We start from the raw sequence: 16,261 nt of genomic DNA, 5'->3' as shown, positions 1-16,261 counted from the left end.
ATTATATATATTATAAACAATAAAATAAAATACATATATAATAGGTGACGGGGAGATGATCTGAAAAAACAATTATTAATTATTAACTTTCTAATTTTTTAAGAAATCGGTCAGCTCTGGTTTCAAAGGGTTAAAGTGATCATTTTCGCGGAGGAGTTTTGTTGTCTCCGTAAACGTCACTCCGCCTTTGTCACATTTGGGTCGCACGGGGCTCCGTAGTGACGTCAGCCGATGGAAATTGTCAGAGTGGCAAAGATGGCTGCGGAACCAAACAAGACGGAGATCCTGACCATCTTCAAGCGGCTCAGATCCGTCCCCACCAACAAGGTACCGGCCCCGGGCCCCGCCGCCCGCCCTCTGCCGCTCCGTGTGTGTGTCCCGAGCCGGCAGCGGGTCCGTTAGCTCCGTCCGGTCCGGTGATCCGGGTCGGCTCACTGTTTCCTAGCCGCTAACGGAGGAGCTAACGCTAGGCCCGGAGCTAACGCAGCTAACGCAGCTAACGCAGCTAGCTGCCGGCCCGGCGGTCATTAAGGCCACGTAGACGGTCTGAGAGCCGCGAGCTAACGGCGAAGACCCGCTCCGTTACAGACTGATCACTGATCAATAATAATATCTCGTTTATTTAGGACACGCGGGTGGCTCCCGGTAACGGCGGCAGAGGTTAGAGTCGTACCGTTTGTCAGAAGTGAGTGTTTCTAAAGTCTGACCGGAAACATGTTTCTGAAGCTAAGACGGTCTGATGCAACTTTATTTACAAAAGATCAGCTTCATTTACAAGAAACTGCGTTTTATTTAACAGCAAAGAAGCCAAATACCTCAGCAGTTACCGTTAATGAAGTGCAGTACTACTGCGTAGTATCGAAGTAACGAGATATTTTAAAACTATACGTATATATGTTCATATGTTCCATATGTTCAGCTTCATTGACAACAAACTGCGTTTTATTTAACATCTTTAACAGTGGCAACAAAAGAGAAATAGCTTTAATGAAGTGCAGTACTTAAGTACTGAATTATTATCCAAATATATATATTTATGTTTCATATGTTCAGCTTCATTTACAATAAACTGCATTTCATTTAAGATCAAAGAAGCCAAATACCTCAGTAATTACGTTTAATGAAGTGTAGTACTTCTGTGTAATATCTAAGTACTGAGTCATGAACAGAATAATATATATTTGTTCCATATGTTCAGTTTTATTTATACTAAACTGTGTTTGATTTAATATCTTTAACAGTGACAACAAAAGAGAAATACTGCAGTAATTACATTTAATGAAGTGCAGTACTTCTGTATCATTTTGAGGTACTGAGTTAATATAAAACAAAGCAAAAAAGGAAAACTGGGCAAAAAAACTTCTATAATTCTCTTAATGATGTATGTAAACATGTTAAAAAACTAGAAAAGTAATTGGGAAAACTGAAACTGCACCGAAACATGTTTCTGAAGCTTAAACTGTCTGATGCGACTCATTAGTAACCAAATGATTAGCTTCATTTACAATTAACGGCATTTGATGTAATTAGGTCTGTTGGCAAAATGTATAACTTTCAGCAGTTTGTAATATTCAAATCAAACAAGAACAATTTCAATAGCTCAACATAATTCACATTATAGGAAGTTTCTCCAGATTCCACACAAAACGCCACTTTTAACGACGACTGCAGTCTCACAGTAGTTCAGCCCCTGAACAGAAATACTGTTCAGAGTCTGTCATGAGAGCACACATTGACGAGTCAGTGTTGTCTCAAGCGCACCTGATGCACCTGATCAAGGGGGCGATAGTTGATGAGGTGTGCGCCTCGACAGGCTCCGGGTTTGTTGACGGTCACATGGTCCAAAAAGTCGAGAGTAAAGATTACTGTCTCACACAAACAAGGAAACGGATACAAAGAGCAGCAAAGGTACTGAATGTTCACCGAATTCGTGACGGAGGCAGAGTTTGTACGTTCAAAGTTAAGGAACTCTGGCTGAAGTTATCAACCGTAGCCACCAGATTCTTGAGGGGGCAGGTGGTCTGAAACCCTCCAGGGACTGCAGGTAGACTTGGCGGCAGCAGGCTCTGAGGTTTCAGTTTGCACAGTAAGACGGGTACTAAACACTGAAGGTCTCCGTGCCCAAACTCAAGACGCAAACCAGGACTGACCCAAAAGGCACAAGAAAAGTCTGCTCCATTACGACCAAAACCGTCAAAATACCACAGAGGTTTTAGGATTCTGTTCTGGGAGTGATGAAACCAAAGTGGAACTTTTCGGGCCTGTGGATCAACGGTTTGTCTTCACGCTGTGAAGAACGTCCTTCCTCTGACGCTGGAGATCTGCAGCGTGTGGAGGGCCAGACGGATTCAGTCAGGTTTCAGGAAGTCCTAAGAGAAAACGTCCTGCTGTCCGTGAGGAGGTTGAAGCTTTGGCGTCTTTCAAACTCCCAACGGGACACACCTTAAAGTCCACCGAGGCTCGGTCTCAGAAGAAGTCCCGGAAGACTCTAGAGTGGCCGTCAAAGTGGTTTGACTTGAATCCCAAAGAAAATATCTGGTGGGATTTGAAGAAGGCGGCTGCAGCACGCGGATCCACAAAGTGTGTGCCGAGGTTCCTCAGGAACGCTGCTGAAGCTGGTGTCTGGCTGCGCGTCACGTTCTCGGCAGGTCGTAACGGCAGAAGGTGCTCCTCTAAGGGGTGAATAATTGTGAGACTGCAGCAGTCATTAAAAGTGGCATCTTCTTAGAGCGTTACATTTGTTGAGCCATTTCAGTTGTTCTTGTTTGATTTGCTTTTTGCAAACAGCTGAAAGTTCATAAATGTTGCCGGTAAACCTGATTTGCAGTGGGGGTTGAATCATTTTGAGTGCAACTGTACGTTCGTCTTACATGGACTGTTTATTTTCTGTTCTCGGCTGGATAGATTTTTAACCCTTTAAAACCTGAGTAAATTCGCTTTATTCTTGCAAAAGCATTGGAGGAGGGTTACTTAACAAAAAAGGTTCAAGTATTAGCACAATATTAGTAAAAAGTTACAAAATATTGCCCGAAAATAAGCAAACATCAATGAAAGAAAAGTGAACTGAAGGGGAAGGTTAGAATTTGTTGCATTTTTGCAGCATTTGAAACGTCATCCACGCCTCACAGACGACACGTAAACTGTAACGTGACGGGTTGGCGCCGCGGAGGAGCATAATTGTTGGTTGGTATTTGAGGATGCTCCATCTTCAGCTCATCTGTACAGTGACCACATTGTTCTGTAGATTTAATGACAGCGTGTGATGGCGACGGCGTGAAGTCACAGACCAGAGGGACGCTCCGTCGCTGTCACGCAGAGTGAAAACAGCCGACTGCAGCGTAGTCGTTATCAGATGATAGGTGCTCATTACAGACGCAGGTAAAGTTGCCTCAGAAACAGCAGCTGATGAAATGTTCGTGCTCTTTCTGTGCAGGTATGTTTTGACTGCGCGGCCAAAAACCCCAGCTGGGCGAGCATCCCGTACGGCGTGTTCTTATGCATCGACTGCTCCGGCATCCACCGCTCCCTGGGAGTGCACCTCAGCTTCATCAGGTAAGACTGCGAGTGAGCAGGGAGCACAGCAGTCAGCAGTCGTCACCGTGCCCTGCGCACCACGCACCACGCTGTGCACCGCCGCGCTGCACCACGCTGCGCACCGCCGCGCTGCACCACGCTGCGCACCACGCACCACGCTGTGCACCGCCGCGCTGCACCCTGACACTTTCGGTGAACAGCTGAGCAGTCTGACAGAAAAGTATGAATGACAACGTGACGGCTGAGAGCTGCACAGTGAAAAGTTTTGTCTTTTTGTGAATGACTCCTGCAGACTGTGAGATTTCTGCACTCTTAAGTTTTGTATTTTTATTTTAATTTTTATTTATTTTTCCTATGTCCTTTTTCGTTTTATTTTGCTGATATTGTTTTGTTTTATTGACCTCTCTGTGAGCTGAGTCCATAATAAAGTTTTTAATTTAACTGAGCTGTGCAGCTCCATGCGACATCTCTGCGACTTGGATCTTAAAAAATTTTTGGTACGAAATCAAGTTTGATGTTTACAGACTGCAATGACATCACCCGCTGAATCGTACGCTACGACGTCAAAACACAACAACACAATATTTTTGATCAAGGTCAGGTGTTCTCGGTGACCTGCGGAGGTCAGGTGTACTCGGTGACCTGCGGAGGTCAGGTGTACCCGGTGACCTGCGGAGGTCAGGTGTACTCGGTGACCTGCGGAGGTCAGGTGTACAGTACCTGTCTCACTGATGTTTCCATGTTCTTCCCTTTTCGCCGCAGATCCACCGAGTTAGACTCCAACTGGAACTGGTTTCAGCTCAGGTGTATGCAGGTCGGAGGCAATGCTAACGCGGTAAGTCAGACTGACGTGAGACCTGAAACAAAGAAACATCTTCACGTTACTGCTCCGTGTCGTCGTCACAGAAACTGACTGATTCTGTTTGGGCGGTTTCCTGCAGCTGTATCGGGGTTTCTGCAGATCCTTAAAAGGTCTCAATCACAAACACTCAATCTGAAAATCAGGCCTGAATTGGTATTAAAATGTCGTAGATTAATCTTCCAAAGGAAGAAGAAATGCTCAGAAGTCTTTTTTACTGTTGAGTTTTTCTTTTATTGACCTGCTGATTTTTATTTTTACGTTTTAGTGCTTTAATGTTCTCTAGGCTTGTTATTTTTTGAATCTGTTGTTTTTAACTTATTTTTATTATCTTTTTAAAATTCTTTTTCACTTCGCTTTGGGATAAATAAAGTTAATCTAATGTAAAAGCTCAAAATAATGGGAAACTTTGAAAGAGTAATAATTTACTGAATGCTTCTTTCATAAACATCACCAAAAAGTTTTACGTCACAAAAAATATTTGGAAGAGTTCTCTTGTATCTTAAGTAATTTCTGTATTAATAATTATATAATAATAATTCAGTTTTATTGAATTTAATCAGGAGTGGCGTCAAAAAGTCTTAAATCTTCTGTTCTTTCAGCTGCAGGAAACATGTTTAACGTGATGTAATAACTCGCGTTCTTCTGTCTGCAGACGGCGTTCTTCCGCCAACATGGCTGCTCCACAAACGACACCAACGCCAAGTACAACAGCCGCGCGGCCCAGATGTACCGGGGGAAGATCCGGCAGCAGGCGAACGCGGCGCTGTCCAAATACGGCACAGATGTGAGTGTCGATCGGACAGTTTGTGACTGATGAGTCACTGATGATTTCATTGTTACCTGCCTTCGCCGACACCTCGAGCGTGCAGCAGATCAGTTGGTGTAAATATGAAAATATTTTCACTGATGGAATATAAATCCAGATTATGTCACTGCGCTGCCGACTTTTCTCCTAAAATGTTTTCAGAAACATATTTTAGTGGCCTTTTAAGCTGTAATATCAAAAGTTTGTGAACAAGAAGTGAGCGTCATCCTGCTTCCTGCAGAGTGAAAACCATAGCCGAAAAAAAAATGGACGTCAAAGAATAAAACTAAGCAGATCTGATCAAATATAAACGCAGATTATGTTACAGTCTCTCTCACCTTAAATGTTTTCAGAAACATAGTTTACTGTTTAAGTGGAATATGACCGTTGTTTGACGCGGACCCTTCCACATCACGTCACCCACCACCGGGAGAGTTTATTGGTCCAGGGTGGCGCAGTGCATTCTGGTAGTTGTAGGTTTTCTGCCTCTTAAGCAAAAGAATCATTTTTCTCTGTTTTCTCTGCTCATGTAGCATCAATTTGTGTCTTTTTTCTGCAGAGAAGAGTTTTATATGAGAAGCTTTTATATATTATTGAAATACGTCTTTCAGACAGAGAAAACCTGCAGCTGCTCATATCTGTATCTATATATCTATATCTATATCTATATCTATATCTATATCTATATCTCTATATATGTACATAAGAAAATGAATAATAAAACCTACAATTACCAGAATGCACCAACACACCAATAAGCGCTCCCGCTGATGGGTGACGTGATGCGAACTGGTCTGTTGGACTCGGTGTCGTCTCATATTCCGATTGAATGGTGGAGAAAAGAGAAGTGACAAGTTTTAGTGAAAACGATCTCGACCAAAGAACAAACTCACACTTACTGAACCGCCACGACTTCAGGAACATTCAGTCCATCGTGTGTGTGTGTGTGTGTGTGTGTGTGTGTGTGTCTCTGTGTGTGTGTCTCTCTGTGTGTGTGTCTCTCTGTGTGTGTGTGTGTGTGTGTGTGTGTAACAAGAAGTCTCTCTCTCTCTCACACACACACACAGAGACACACCTCCTCCTCTCTGCGCCTGAGACAAAAGAAAAGTCGAAAAGAATCCCTGTGAACAGACACGGTGAGCGTTTTAAGTTAATAACAGAGCAGAGAGAGGTGACTGGCTGCTGTGTCGACGAAGGTCAAACGAAGGTCAAAAACTGCGTCGGGTGCTCATGAAAAACGGTAATAAACCGGATAAACAGGACTCAAAAAATGTGAAACGTGATGATTACATTAAAAATAAGGGTCGACAGATTATCAGAGCGTTCAATTATCAGGGCCAATATTTGGAATTTTGTGAATGATCGCCAATAACATTAATGAATACTTCACTTAATAAAGTGCAAAGAAAGTGTCAGCATAGGAGGAATTTTTACTATTATTTTTATTAATTCATTTTTATTTAAATTTTCACTCGACTAAAAAAAGTTGGTGTGAACTTTCTGTATCTGATGGTTTCAGTTTTGATGAAACATTTTGTTAAAGGCTTTTAAACAAAGTTTTGTTATTTTTCAAATTCTAAATATTGACAGAAATATTTTCCTTTTTATTGTAAATCGGTTCCAAATATCAGTTGTTGGTCTCATTAACTATTAACTATTGGTATTGGCCCTGAAAACATGAAAAATATCAGTCGACCCTTAAAATTCGTACAGCTATTATTTTTCTGTTGCCTGCATGCTAACAGCAGCCCGGCGAGGCGGTTGGTTATTTGTGTCTGTGGCTCTCAGGCTGGATGATAACAGACGTGAGCGACTCTCCTGTGGATCATTGACCGTTGACATCAGAGCGGTGACGTGTCGCTCAGAGTCTGAGCGTGTCGGCAGACGAGGGTCAGAGTCCACGGGGAGCTCGCTTTATGCTCTTTAATAAAAGCCGAAATATTAACGCCTCCTCTCCTCGCTGCAGCTGTGGATCGACTCCTCTGCAGGAAACGCTCCTGCAGCTCCTGAGAAGAAGGAGACGGACTTCTTTGCAGAACACACACAGGTCAGTCGGTCGGCCGGCAGTAACAGCAGATTATTTGAGGATGATGAAGATCTTTTGTTTATTTTGTCTAACATTTGTTTTTTAATATAAACACATATTTCCAAGAAATATTTTTATCTTTAATTTGATAATTAAATTTAACATTTAACGCAGAATTCCTGGAGCTTAAATCAAGTTAAGACTTTTTATAAAGCCACACAGAATGAAAGTTTAAAAGCAATGTTATCAATCGCAAAATTGAAAATATAAGAATAAATATAATAATAATAAAAAATTAATTACTGCAGTAAAAAAAATGCAGTTATTCAGAGATTTTATGAGACAACATCAAAAAAAATTTCAGAAAATCTTACCTTTGATGTTGTAGCCATTTTCAGACTTTTGAAATATAGATTTAAGACATCGTCATAAGGATGAAGGCGCTCTGCAGGAACCCTGTAACAGAATATTTGAAATTTAAAAGAATTGTGTTAAAGATTGCAAAAGAAGAAAAAACTGAAATAATGATTTGACCACAAAAAAAGCCTAAATATCCTGTTTTTCTATGTTTTCAGCCTGCTAATGACTGGAGCGTGGCGCCGGCGCCGGAGCAGAACGGAGCCGCGGTCACCCCGCAGCTGTCGGACACGACCGCCAAAGGCCAGGATGACAACCGTTAGTAAAATAAACCCCGGTGGTTTTGCATTAAAGCGAGTCCTAAGGCGTTAATAGCAACATTTTTTTGTGTTTGACATGTTTTTGGTATGGTCGTTTGCAGAGCCGGAGGACGGACCGAGCATCGACGGTTTGAGCACGTCGCCCCGAGCGTCCATCGGTGAGTCGCAGACGCTGATCCGCGGTCGTGTCTGATATTTGTGCTGTCAGAGTCGCAGAACTGTTTCATCTGGGCTCAAACTTCGTTAAGAGTTTCATTCAGATGTTAAATGTTTGTGTTTGTGGGTTCTGGCTGTTTGTGTGTCGTGTAGACGCCTCCATGCGTCTGTCGTCGCAGGAAGAACAGACACCTAAAGGTGATTAGTTGTTTTTTTGGAGGTGTTTGCGCGGCTGGTTTCTGCCTCAGACGCATGGTTGTGCTGCTTGATTGACATCTTCTCGGCCGCCTCCCTCTCTGCGCTCTCTGCTCAGCACGCAGCGTAATCCGGGCCCGCGGCGGCTCTTTGTGCCGCCGTAGTCAAAACAAAGCTTTGTGTTCAGGAAACGTAAGCGAGGCCGCTGCATTGTGTGGAAGCGCAGCGGTCTTTGTCCCGCTGTCTCACACAGCCGCAGCTCAATCACAGATGAAGATTTCGCTGCGAGCAGTTCAGATGTTGTTACTGAGGCGTCGTAACGTGTCAAAGGATATAATTAACGATTTTGTCACAATCTTCTGACGTCTCTGAATAGTTTCCTAAAGTTTTCTCACGGTGCAGATTCTCCTGAAAGCACGCCGACAGACTAGCAGCCGCTCGTTTCCGCGCTGATTGCGTGAATGGAGGTGAACTGTTGCGTTTTCACGCTGTGGTGCGCTGACTCACGGTCTTCACTGAGCAGGCTGGAAATTAACACTAAAAGCCAACAAGCAGTTTGTTCTCACCGCAGCTTTTTCTCTGAGCTGGAGTGTGCTTCTCGTTTTAATTTCAGTCATTCCCACTAAATCACTCGATGAAAGCTTTAAACTAACTTTGCTGTTTGTGTTGCAGACGTGAAGCCTTCCATCATCGGCAAAAAGAAGCCCATGGCTGCCAAAAAAGGGGTGAGTCGCATTTTCACCAAACCTCGCCGCCTTCGGCCCGATGGTGAGGATTCACTCAAAGATCCAGCGTGCAAGATTTAAGGGGAATTTAGTGACATTGAAGAGGTGAGGATTGCAGACTGCAGCCGGCCTTCAGTGATCAGGAGGTTTTTTTCGGGAGCTAAAGTCCACAGAGGTCTCTTCCTCCAAAACAAACCAGAAAACACTCAGAGTCTTTGGTTTGTCCGTTCTGGGCTTCTGTAGAAACACGGCGATCTCTAAAGACGAGGACCTGCTCTCTGTGTCGATATGAAGGGCTCATTCTTAAACAGTCAGATTACAAATCTGGCCCCTGAAATCTGCCTGGTGGCCCCCAACTATTTCCTGATTCACAGTAAAAATAAAATGATTCACTTCAGGAATTGTTTCTCTACTTTTAGGATCCGCCAGGGCCAGAAAAAAACAGCATCAAACAGAGCTTGCTGATCGAAAAAAGTGCCAGTGGAGGATCCTCCACACCCCCTGACAGGTCCTAGCTAAGACCATAATGTCCTAAAATCCTGGAATTGTCCTAAACTCTTAAAAACGTCCCAAAATCCTAGAAAATGTAAACATTGTTAAGTCATAGAAATATGCTAAAATCCACAAAAATACTATAAATACTAAAAATGTCCTAAAATCCTAAAAATGTCATAAAAATCCTAAAAATGTCATAAAAATCCTAAAAATGTCTAAAAATCATAGAAAAGTCCGAAAGTCCTTGAAACGTCCTAAAATCCTAAAAATGTCCCAAAATTCTAGAAATGTCCAAAAATCCTAATATTGTCCGAAAATTGTAAAAATGTCATAAAATCCTAAAAATGTCCTAAAATCCTAGACACTTTCTAAAAAAATCCTGAAATCCCCAAAATGCCTTAAATTCCTCGAGTATTTAAACGTCCCAAAATCCTAGATATGTCCTAAAATCCTTCGGACAGTATGGGGCCGCTGTGATTGGCCCCCGGCCTCCTGTCATTTATCAAAAGTGGCCCCCAAACGCAGCAGGCTGAGAATCACTGTTTCAGAGTAACAGAAACACGACCGTTGTTGTTTTCAGCTGATCGGACTCTGATGTGAAAACACACTGATGTGATAAATCGACTTTCTGACAATAAATCCCCTTGAATCCTTCACACTGGAGCTTTAACCCTTTCATCTGTGACTCTGATCTGAGCGCGTGAGCGTCTGAACCGTGTTTCTCGCCGATGCAGCTCGGAGCAAAGAAAGGTCTGGGCGCCCAGAAGGTGAGCAGCAAGAGTTTCTCGGAGGTGGAGAAGCAGGCGCAGGTGGCCGAGAAGCTGAGGGAGGAGCAGGCTGCCGAGGCCAAGAAACAAGCCGAGGAGTCCATGTGAGGAGCAGTTTTTATCTCTTCAGTTCAGACGAGGACTCGTTCAGACTATCTGAACGAGTCGCAGCGATACGCCAGGTTTCAATCTATGTCGAGATACGAAAGGTGACGCTTATCGCACCGTGTACATTTGCTTATTTAGTGAAAAATAATACAATGGGCGGAGAATCTCACCTCTATTTTAGTTCATGTCAAACGAGAGGCTTTTTACACACTTCCAAAAAAAAAAATTCTGTTATATGGAAATACTATGATTTTTTTCGGTGACGTTATCGTGCCGTGAAAATCTCATATCGTTGCAGCCGTGAGGTAGTTTGTGACCTCAGAGTTTCTCCTTTTTTAATGTGATTTTTGTGATTTCTATGTAATTTCCCATTATTATTTTTCTTTTTTGTTTTTTTGTTTGTTTTGGGTGATTTTTGCACATTGTTAGCAGATATACACAAACAGGATTTTTCGATAAATATACAAATGCAGCATGAATATAATAATTGCATTTAAATAACTAGTACATGCACCGCTCTTCGCCAAGTTTTTACAATTAGTTATGGTCCACTTTTTCAAATCAAAGATGAAACAAAAACTTTGTCTACCTGTGCTCTGACATCGCTGGCCGTGTGTCCTGCAGCGTGGCGTCGATGCGTTTGGCGTACAAAGAGCTGGAGATCGACAGGAAGATGGAGGAGAAGAAGATTCAGACTCTGGAGGGAAAGAAGAGAGAGCAGGCCGAGAGGCTGGGCATGGGCTTCGGCAACCGCAGGTGACGTCACGACACAAACACAACTGTGGAGTCAGCGAGTCATCATCACAGACGCGTTCAATTCATCTGAGTGTGTGTGTGTGTGTGTGTGTGTGTTTCAGTGCTGTGTCTCACTCAGTGATGTCAGAGATGCAGGTGATCGAGCAGGAGACTCCTGTGGGAGCCAAGTCCTCCTCTCGCTCCAAACTGGACATGTTTGATGAGCCGGGTTTCACCTCTGGACCCCCAAAGTTCGTACGACGCCTCAAAAAAATAAAAAACGTTTCAAAAGCCTCCTGCTTCAGTATAAATCTGTCAGCGTGCGTCTCCAAGAGCAGCAGAGACTCTGACATTCATCCTCTGTGTTTGATGTTTCTTGTAGATATAAGGACAACCCGTTCACAGTTGGGGACAGTTTTGGATCCAGGTGGGACACTGAGGGAGGGACCGCCTCCTTCACCACCTCCTGGGCTCTGGAGAAAGAGGACCCCAAAGAGGAGGTCACCATCTCTAGTATTCAGCCAATCGGAGAGAGGTATCCACACACACACACGCCCTTTTTGTCTGTAAAGTAATGTAAATAAGGCGAGTGTGTGCTGCGGAGCGGCTGCAGCAATGATGTGTGCTCTCGTGTTTTGATCCAGACTTCCCAGCAGAAGAAAAGCCGAGGTGTCGGCTCCGGTGTCAGAGTCCAGCGAGGCCCGACAGAAGTTCGCAAATGCAAAGGCGATCTCCTCCGACATGTTCTTTGGTCGGGAGAGCAGCGCAGAGGTGAGGAACCTCCACTTCTCACTGTAGAATAATAACTCACCTCTGGCACCACTGAAAGCCCACATTCAAACAATGTTTCTAAGACAAAAAATCCCGGAGAGCTTTGTGTGCTGACTGTATGACAGTGAGGTGTTACTGTCCGGCTGCTATTACTTTCCAGCTGTTGTAACTGTCCGGCTGCTGTTATTGTCTGGCTGCTATTACTGTCCGGCTGCTGTTACAGTTCAGCTCTTATCACTGTCCAGCTGCTGTTACTGTCCGGCTGCTGTTACTGTCCGGCTGTTATTACTGTCCGGCTGCTGATTTTTGTTTCTTCCTCTCAGTATGATGCAAAGACCAGACTGGAGACCATGTCTGGAAGCACCTCCATCAGCTCCGCTGACCTGTTCGGGGACGGCAGCGACCACAAAGGTAACCCCTGTTTGTTTGTTTGTTTCCCTAAAGCCAGTTCCACTGTGAGACTTTGGGCTGTCCACGATAGAAGATAGATTTATTAGTCAGTTATTAAAATTTGTCCTCGATCCTGCCACATCTTTGTGATGTAGTCATTTAATTTAGTCTGTCACTGAACGTCCTGTCGTCCTCTCAGGACGAGCTCCGGGCTTCGACAGCGTGCTCCCCTCCGGCCCCGACATCGCACAGTTCAAACAAGGAGTGAAGACCGTAGCGGGCAAGATGGCCGTCCTCGCCAATGGGGTCATGAATACAATCCAGGTGAGACATCGACAGAGTCAACGTCGTCCTTAATGTCTCGTTCAAACCAAACGGCCTTTAAAGTGGTCACATCGCTGAACTACTCACAGCTTTCTGATCGTCAGGACGTGTAGTTATTGTTTTCTCACTGCAGATTTTGCCTAAAATGTCTGATTTCTTGGCAACTTAAAAAAAAAAAAGCTATGGATGATGCAGTCCTTTTTTTATTAAATCATGAGAGCAAGAAAAAAATAATAATAATAATAATAATTTAGTCAAAATTTTGTGACAAAAAGTTTTTATCTTTCTCTGGTGGAAATGGGCCTCCATAATTAATTTGTAAAAATTCCGACACAACGTCTCTGAGCTGTTTTAGACAGAATCACAGTCGTTATAGTCGATTTCAGTTATAAAGAAATGTTCAGTCAGCAGACGTCTTGATTTCTGTTGTCCTTTTCAGCTGTAACTGTGACATTTAAAGATACAGAGTTAAACTCGGAGGTTTGCTTTTATCTTTGATAAACCAAAACTACCGGCACAAAAACTGAACCGTGCACTGCTGTGAATGAGTCAGCAGCAAAACATGTTTTATAGACGTCAAGAGATTATTGACCTGGCCGATTACCAAGGCCAATATTTGTTTTGGCGTTTTATTTTAAGAATCACTGATAAAATGAATGGGTTATAAAGTGTGCTACTTTGGCTCCTCTGCAGCCGTCCTGCTCCCTGTGCTCTGTTTTCACTCACCTGTCTGACTTAACATCCTGCCGACATCACTGTCTGCCTGACTTCACGTCTCACGAGTACAAGCCAAAGATAAAGATCCAAAAGTGCATTATGGGAGTATTAGACTCAACCAACAGCAGGGAGGTCAGCCTGCAACACATGCAGAGAAAGTGTCAGCATGGGAGGAACTTTGACTTTGTAAAACCTCAGGGAGACATTTTTAGTTATTCTTTTTTTTATTATTTAAATTTTCACAAAACTATATAAAAACATTTCTGGGAACTTGCTGTTTAAAGTTTCATTTTAAACGTCAGATAAAACATTTTTTAAAGGCATTTAAACAAAGTTTTGCTTTAGAGTTTGTTATATTCCAAATTCTACATTTCGATAGAAAGATTTTCATTTTTAGTGTAAATGCATATTGCTGCCAAGGATTGTTTTTCAGTCTCATTAACTACTAATAATCTGGACCTTTGTATTTTAGACACCAAAAAAAAAATCATTATCATTTTAAGTGTTCATTATATTTATTTTATATTTATTTTTCATTATATTTTCGCCACTTTACGTTACACATTAACCAAGTGAGGCAGCAGTCGATCAGAAACTCCTGTATTCTGCAAAGTAAAATTACCATTTTTGCCCCCGAGTCTGGTGGCTTTGAGATAATGACTTTAATTATTCATGGAAAGTTTCTGACAGCAAAGTAAAGCTGTGAAAATATTCTGAATATAATGTAAACTTAAGCCGAAATTGATTTTTATGTGGCTAAAAAATAAATAAATCAATAAAGGCAGTCTTTGCTCGGCACCGTTTGATATCATGTAGGTGAAACTGATAAAAGAAAAAAACTAAAATTTAAATTAAAAATGTAAATGTTTGCTTATTTTTTTCAGGATCGTTACGGCTCGTACTGAGCGTCCTGATGGCGCCGCGGCGAGCTGCGGGAGGACGGACTGACTGACGCCTGAGAAGAGCCTCCTGACTGACGGAGCGGACGGGACGGAGACGGGAAGCAGAAAGGATTGCATGGGGAAAACAAATCGTCCTTCTCTCCCGTCGTCTTCTAGAGACATTTTTCCAGGAGTGAGACAGTATTTTCTTCTCTCATCCACATTAGCAGACTCTTGATTTTTATTTTCATAAAGGAAACCATCGCAGGGTGTAGTTTTTTTTTCTAAACCGAGAGTCGTGTCTTGAGAAATATTTTGGTCCTAGTTTTCAAAATGACGTCAGAGTTAATTTACTATATTTTATTCCTCCTACAGAAATCAAAGTGTTTTTGATTCTATAATACTTCATGCTTATGTCTCTTTTTTTGTTTTATTGTGATATTAAAATGGTGCAGTATATATTTTAATTTGAGCAGGAAACCACAATGTTTGCATTCAGTGTTGGATTCACTGCTGTTCACTCACAGCGTAGTTTGTCCAGGTTATTATTGTTCATTTTTTTGTTGGTTTATTTTACACAAAGCACTGACAGCAGCTCTCTGGGCAAATTTCAGACGGTTTGTGAGCTTGGAATTATACATTTCTGTCTGAGTGAACGTTTATATTGTGAAACAAGCTGCTCTGGTTATTTATTATCTATCTCAACCGAAACCTCGTGCGTTCCAACAAAGTTCAGGAAATCAGAGATTTTAAATTAAAGAGGAATTAAACCCAAACCGCAGATTTACAGGACGACACATCATGTTAAAGTATGGAAATTCGTCCGTTTTCACGCAGACGTCAGACAGAACGTGTGACGCCCCAGCTCATAAATCAATCATTTTTGACTATGCATCTTTATTTTTACGTTATAAACGAAGTTTCACTGTTTGAATCTGAAGTCTGCCTCGACGTTTCTCAACTCTGAAACATTTTGACATCACTGCCTTTTGCCCCATGCAGTAGTTTAAGCTTTTACTTTGAAGGGCTCACGTCCTCAGTTTACATTTGTATCTGTTCAGTTCATCGGCCAACGAAAAATATACTTTAAAAAGTTGTGCCTGAAACTGATGAGTTTTTGGGAGGTGACTTAATATTTCTCTAATACAAATGAACACATGGAGATTGTGTATGGAAGCTCATTTCTGCCAATGTGAAGAAAAAAATCCTATAGGCCATTATAATAAGAAACTTTCTTAATTATATAGTCTTCTTATTTTAAAATAATTAGACTGTCAAAAAATACACTCATTACAGAAATAAGGACTTATTTTAAAATAATGAAGTCAAATCTGGATAAAATGACTTCTCAGTACTTCAAAAATAACGAGAAACTGTTTTGAAAATACACTTACATTAAAATAATGAGTGATGCAGTACCCCAAAAATTTACCAAGTGTCACGACATAATGAGAAAGTACCAAAATGCATTAATGTCAAATAATAAATTTAAAAAAAATAAAATAAAAACTTAAAATGACTTAACGTTGATCATAATAAAGACTAGGTATCTTGAAATAATGACTCCTTTCGACACACAAAAATAAAAGATTTTGTAACAATGAGAAACTCTACAGTATTTTTGAAGTTCTTTTTTTGAAAGGTGGTTAAGTTGGTTTTTTTTAGGGTTTAGAAAACCTTTTTATACTTAACTATACCTTTATACTTTGAGAAAGTTTATTAATTCGATAAGTCTGCAGTTAGTTTGCAGGGTTTTTTTTTCATCACATTGGCATAAATGGTCGTCCGTACATAGAAACATAAATATGAACGTCTGTGATAAAATCAAACACTTGCTTACTTAGTGTGACTTATTAAACATGTATGACACCCACAGTCCTCTCAGCTTCATGTTGCCGGGCAGACTTCAGATTCATCAGGTGATTAAAAGAATTAAAGTAGGCGAAAAGTCTGGAAACCAGTTTGTAAACTTCTTCAATGGATCAGAGTGTCACATTTTTCCTGGCGTTGCCGTGACGCCCATGTGTGTTTTTTCCACCCGTGATCGACTCTCCAAAAAGTAACAAACAAACAAACAAACAAACAAACAAACA

General features: G+C 41.8%; 1 protein-coding gene and 1 long non-coding RNA gene across 3 annotated transcripts; one reads left to right on the top strand and one right to left on the bottom strand.

The window, feature by feature from the left end:
- The first annotated feature begins 196 nt into the window (after positions 1-196).
- Positions 197-16,261, top strand: arfgap2 (ADP-ribosylation factor GTPase activating protein 2). Of its 2 annotated transcripts, XM_042490088.1 has the most exons (17): positions 197-327; positions 3,434-3,552; positions 4,297-4,369; positions 5,049-5,180; positions 7,168-7,248; positions 7,803-7,902; positions 8,006-8,062; positions 8,214-8,258; positions 8,928-8,980; positions 10,210-10,346; positions 10,975-11,106; positions 11,208-11,336; positions 11,468-11,620; positions 11,730-11,856; positions 12,180-12,267; positions 12,446-12,570; positions 14,172-16,261. In XM_042490088.1, exons 1-17 carry the CDS (start codon positions 232-234, stop codon positions 14,190-14,192), a joined length of 1,668 nt encoding a protein of 555 aa, XP_042346022.1. In that variant the 5' UTR covers positions 197-231; the 3' UTR covers positions 14,193-16,261. The 2 variants fall into 2 exon arrangements, with proteins under 2 accessions (XP_042346022.1, XP_042346030.1); XM_042490096.1 differs by lacking the exon at positions 8,214-8,258 and having other exon boundaries at positions 198-327.
- Positions 4,333-10,974, bottom strand: LOC121945771. The gene is made up of 3 exons (XR_006105972.1): positions 10,940-10,974; positions 7,602-7,683; positions 4,333-4,391 (listed from the first exon to the last, which is right to left on the bottom strand). It is a non-coding gene; the product is annotated as an uncharacterized LOC121945771 (long non-coding RNA).

Source organism: Plectropomus leopardus, chromosome 1, assembly GCF_008729295.1.
Source record: "Plectropomus leopardus isolate mb chromosome 1, YSFRI_Pleo_2.0, whole genome shotgun sequence".
Lineage (NCBI taxonomy): Eukaryota > Metazoa > Chordata > Actinopteri > Perciformes > Serranidae > Plectropomus > Plectropomus leopardus.
The sequence above is the reverse complement of the archived record's forward strand: the minus strand, read 5'-3'. Positions and strand labels throughout refer to the sequence as shown.

Excerpts from the sequence above, each read along its gene's own strand:
- arfgap2 (XM_042490088.1), top strand. The coding sequence starts at position 232 with ATGGAAATTGTCAGAGTGGCAAAGATGGCTGCGGAACCAAACAAGACG. Across the intron at positions 10,347-10,974 it reads AAACAAGCCGAGGAGTCCAT|CGTGGCGTCGATGCGTTTGG; the intron begins GTGAGGAGCAGT and ends TGTGTCCTGCAG. Across the intron at positions 11,337-11,467 it reads TTCACCTCTGGACCCCCAAA|ATATAAGGACAACCCGTTCA; the intron begins GTTCGTACGACG and ends TGTTTCTTGTAG.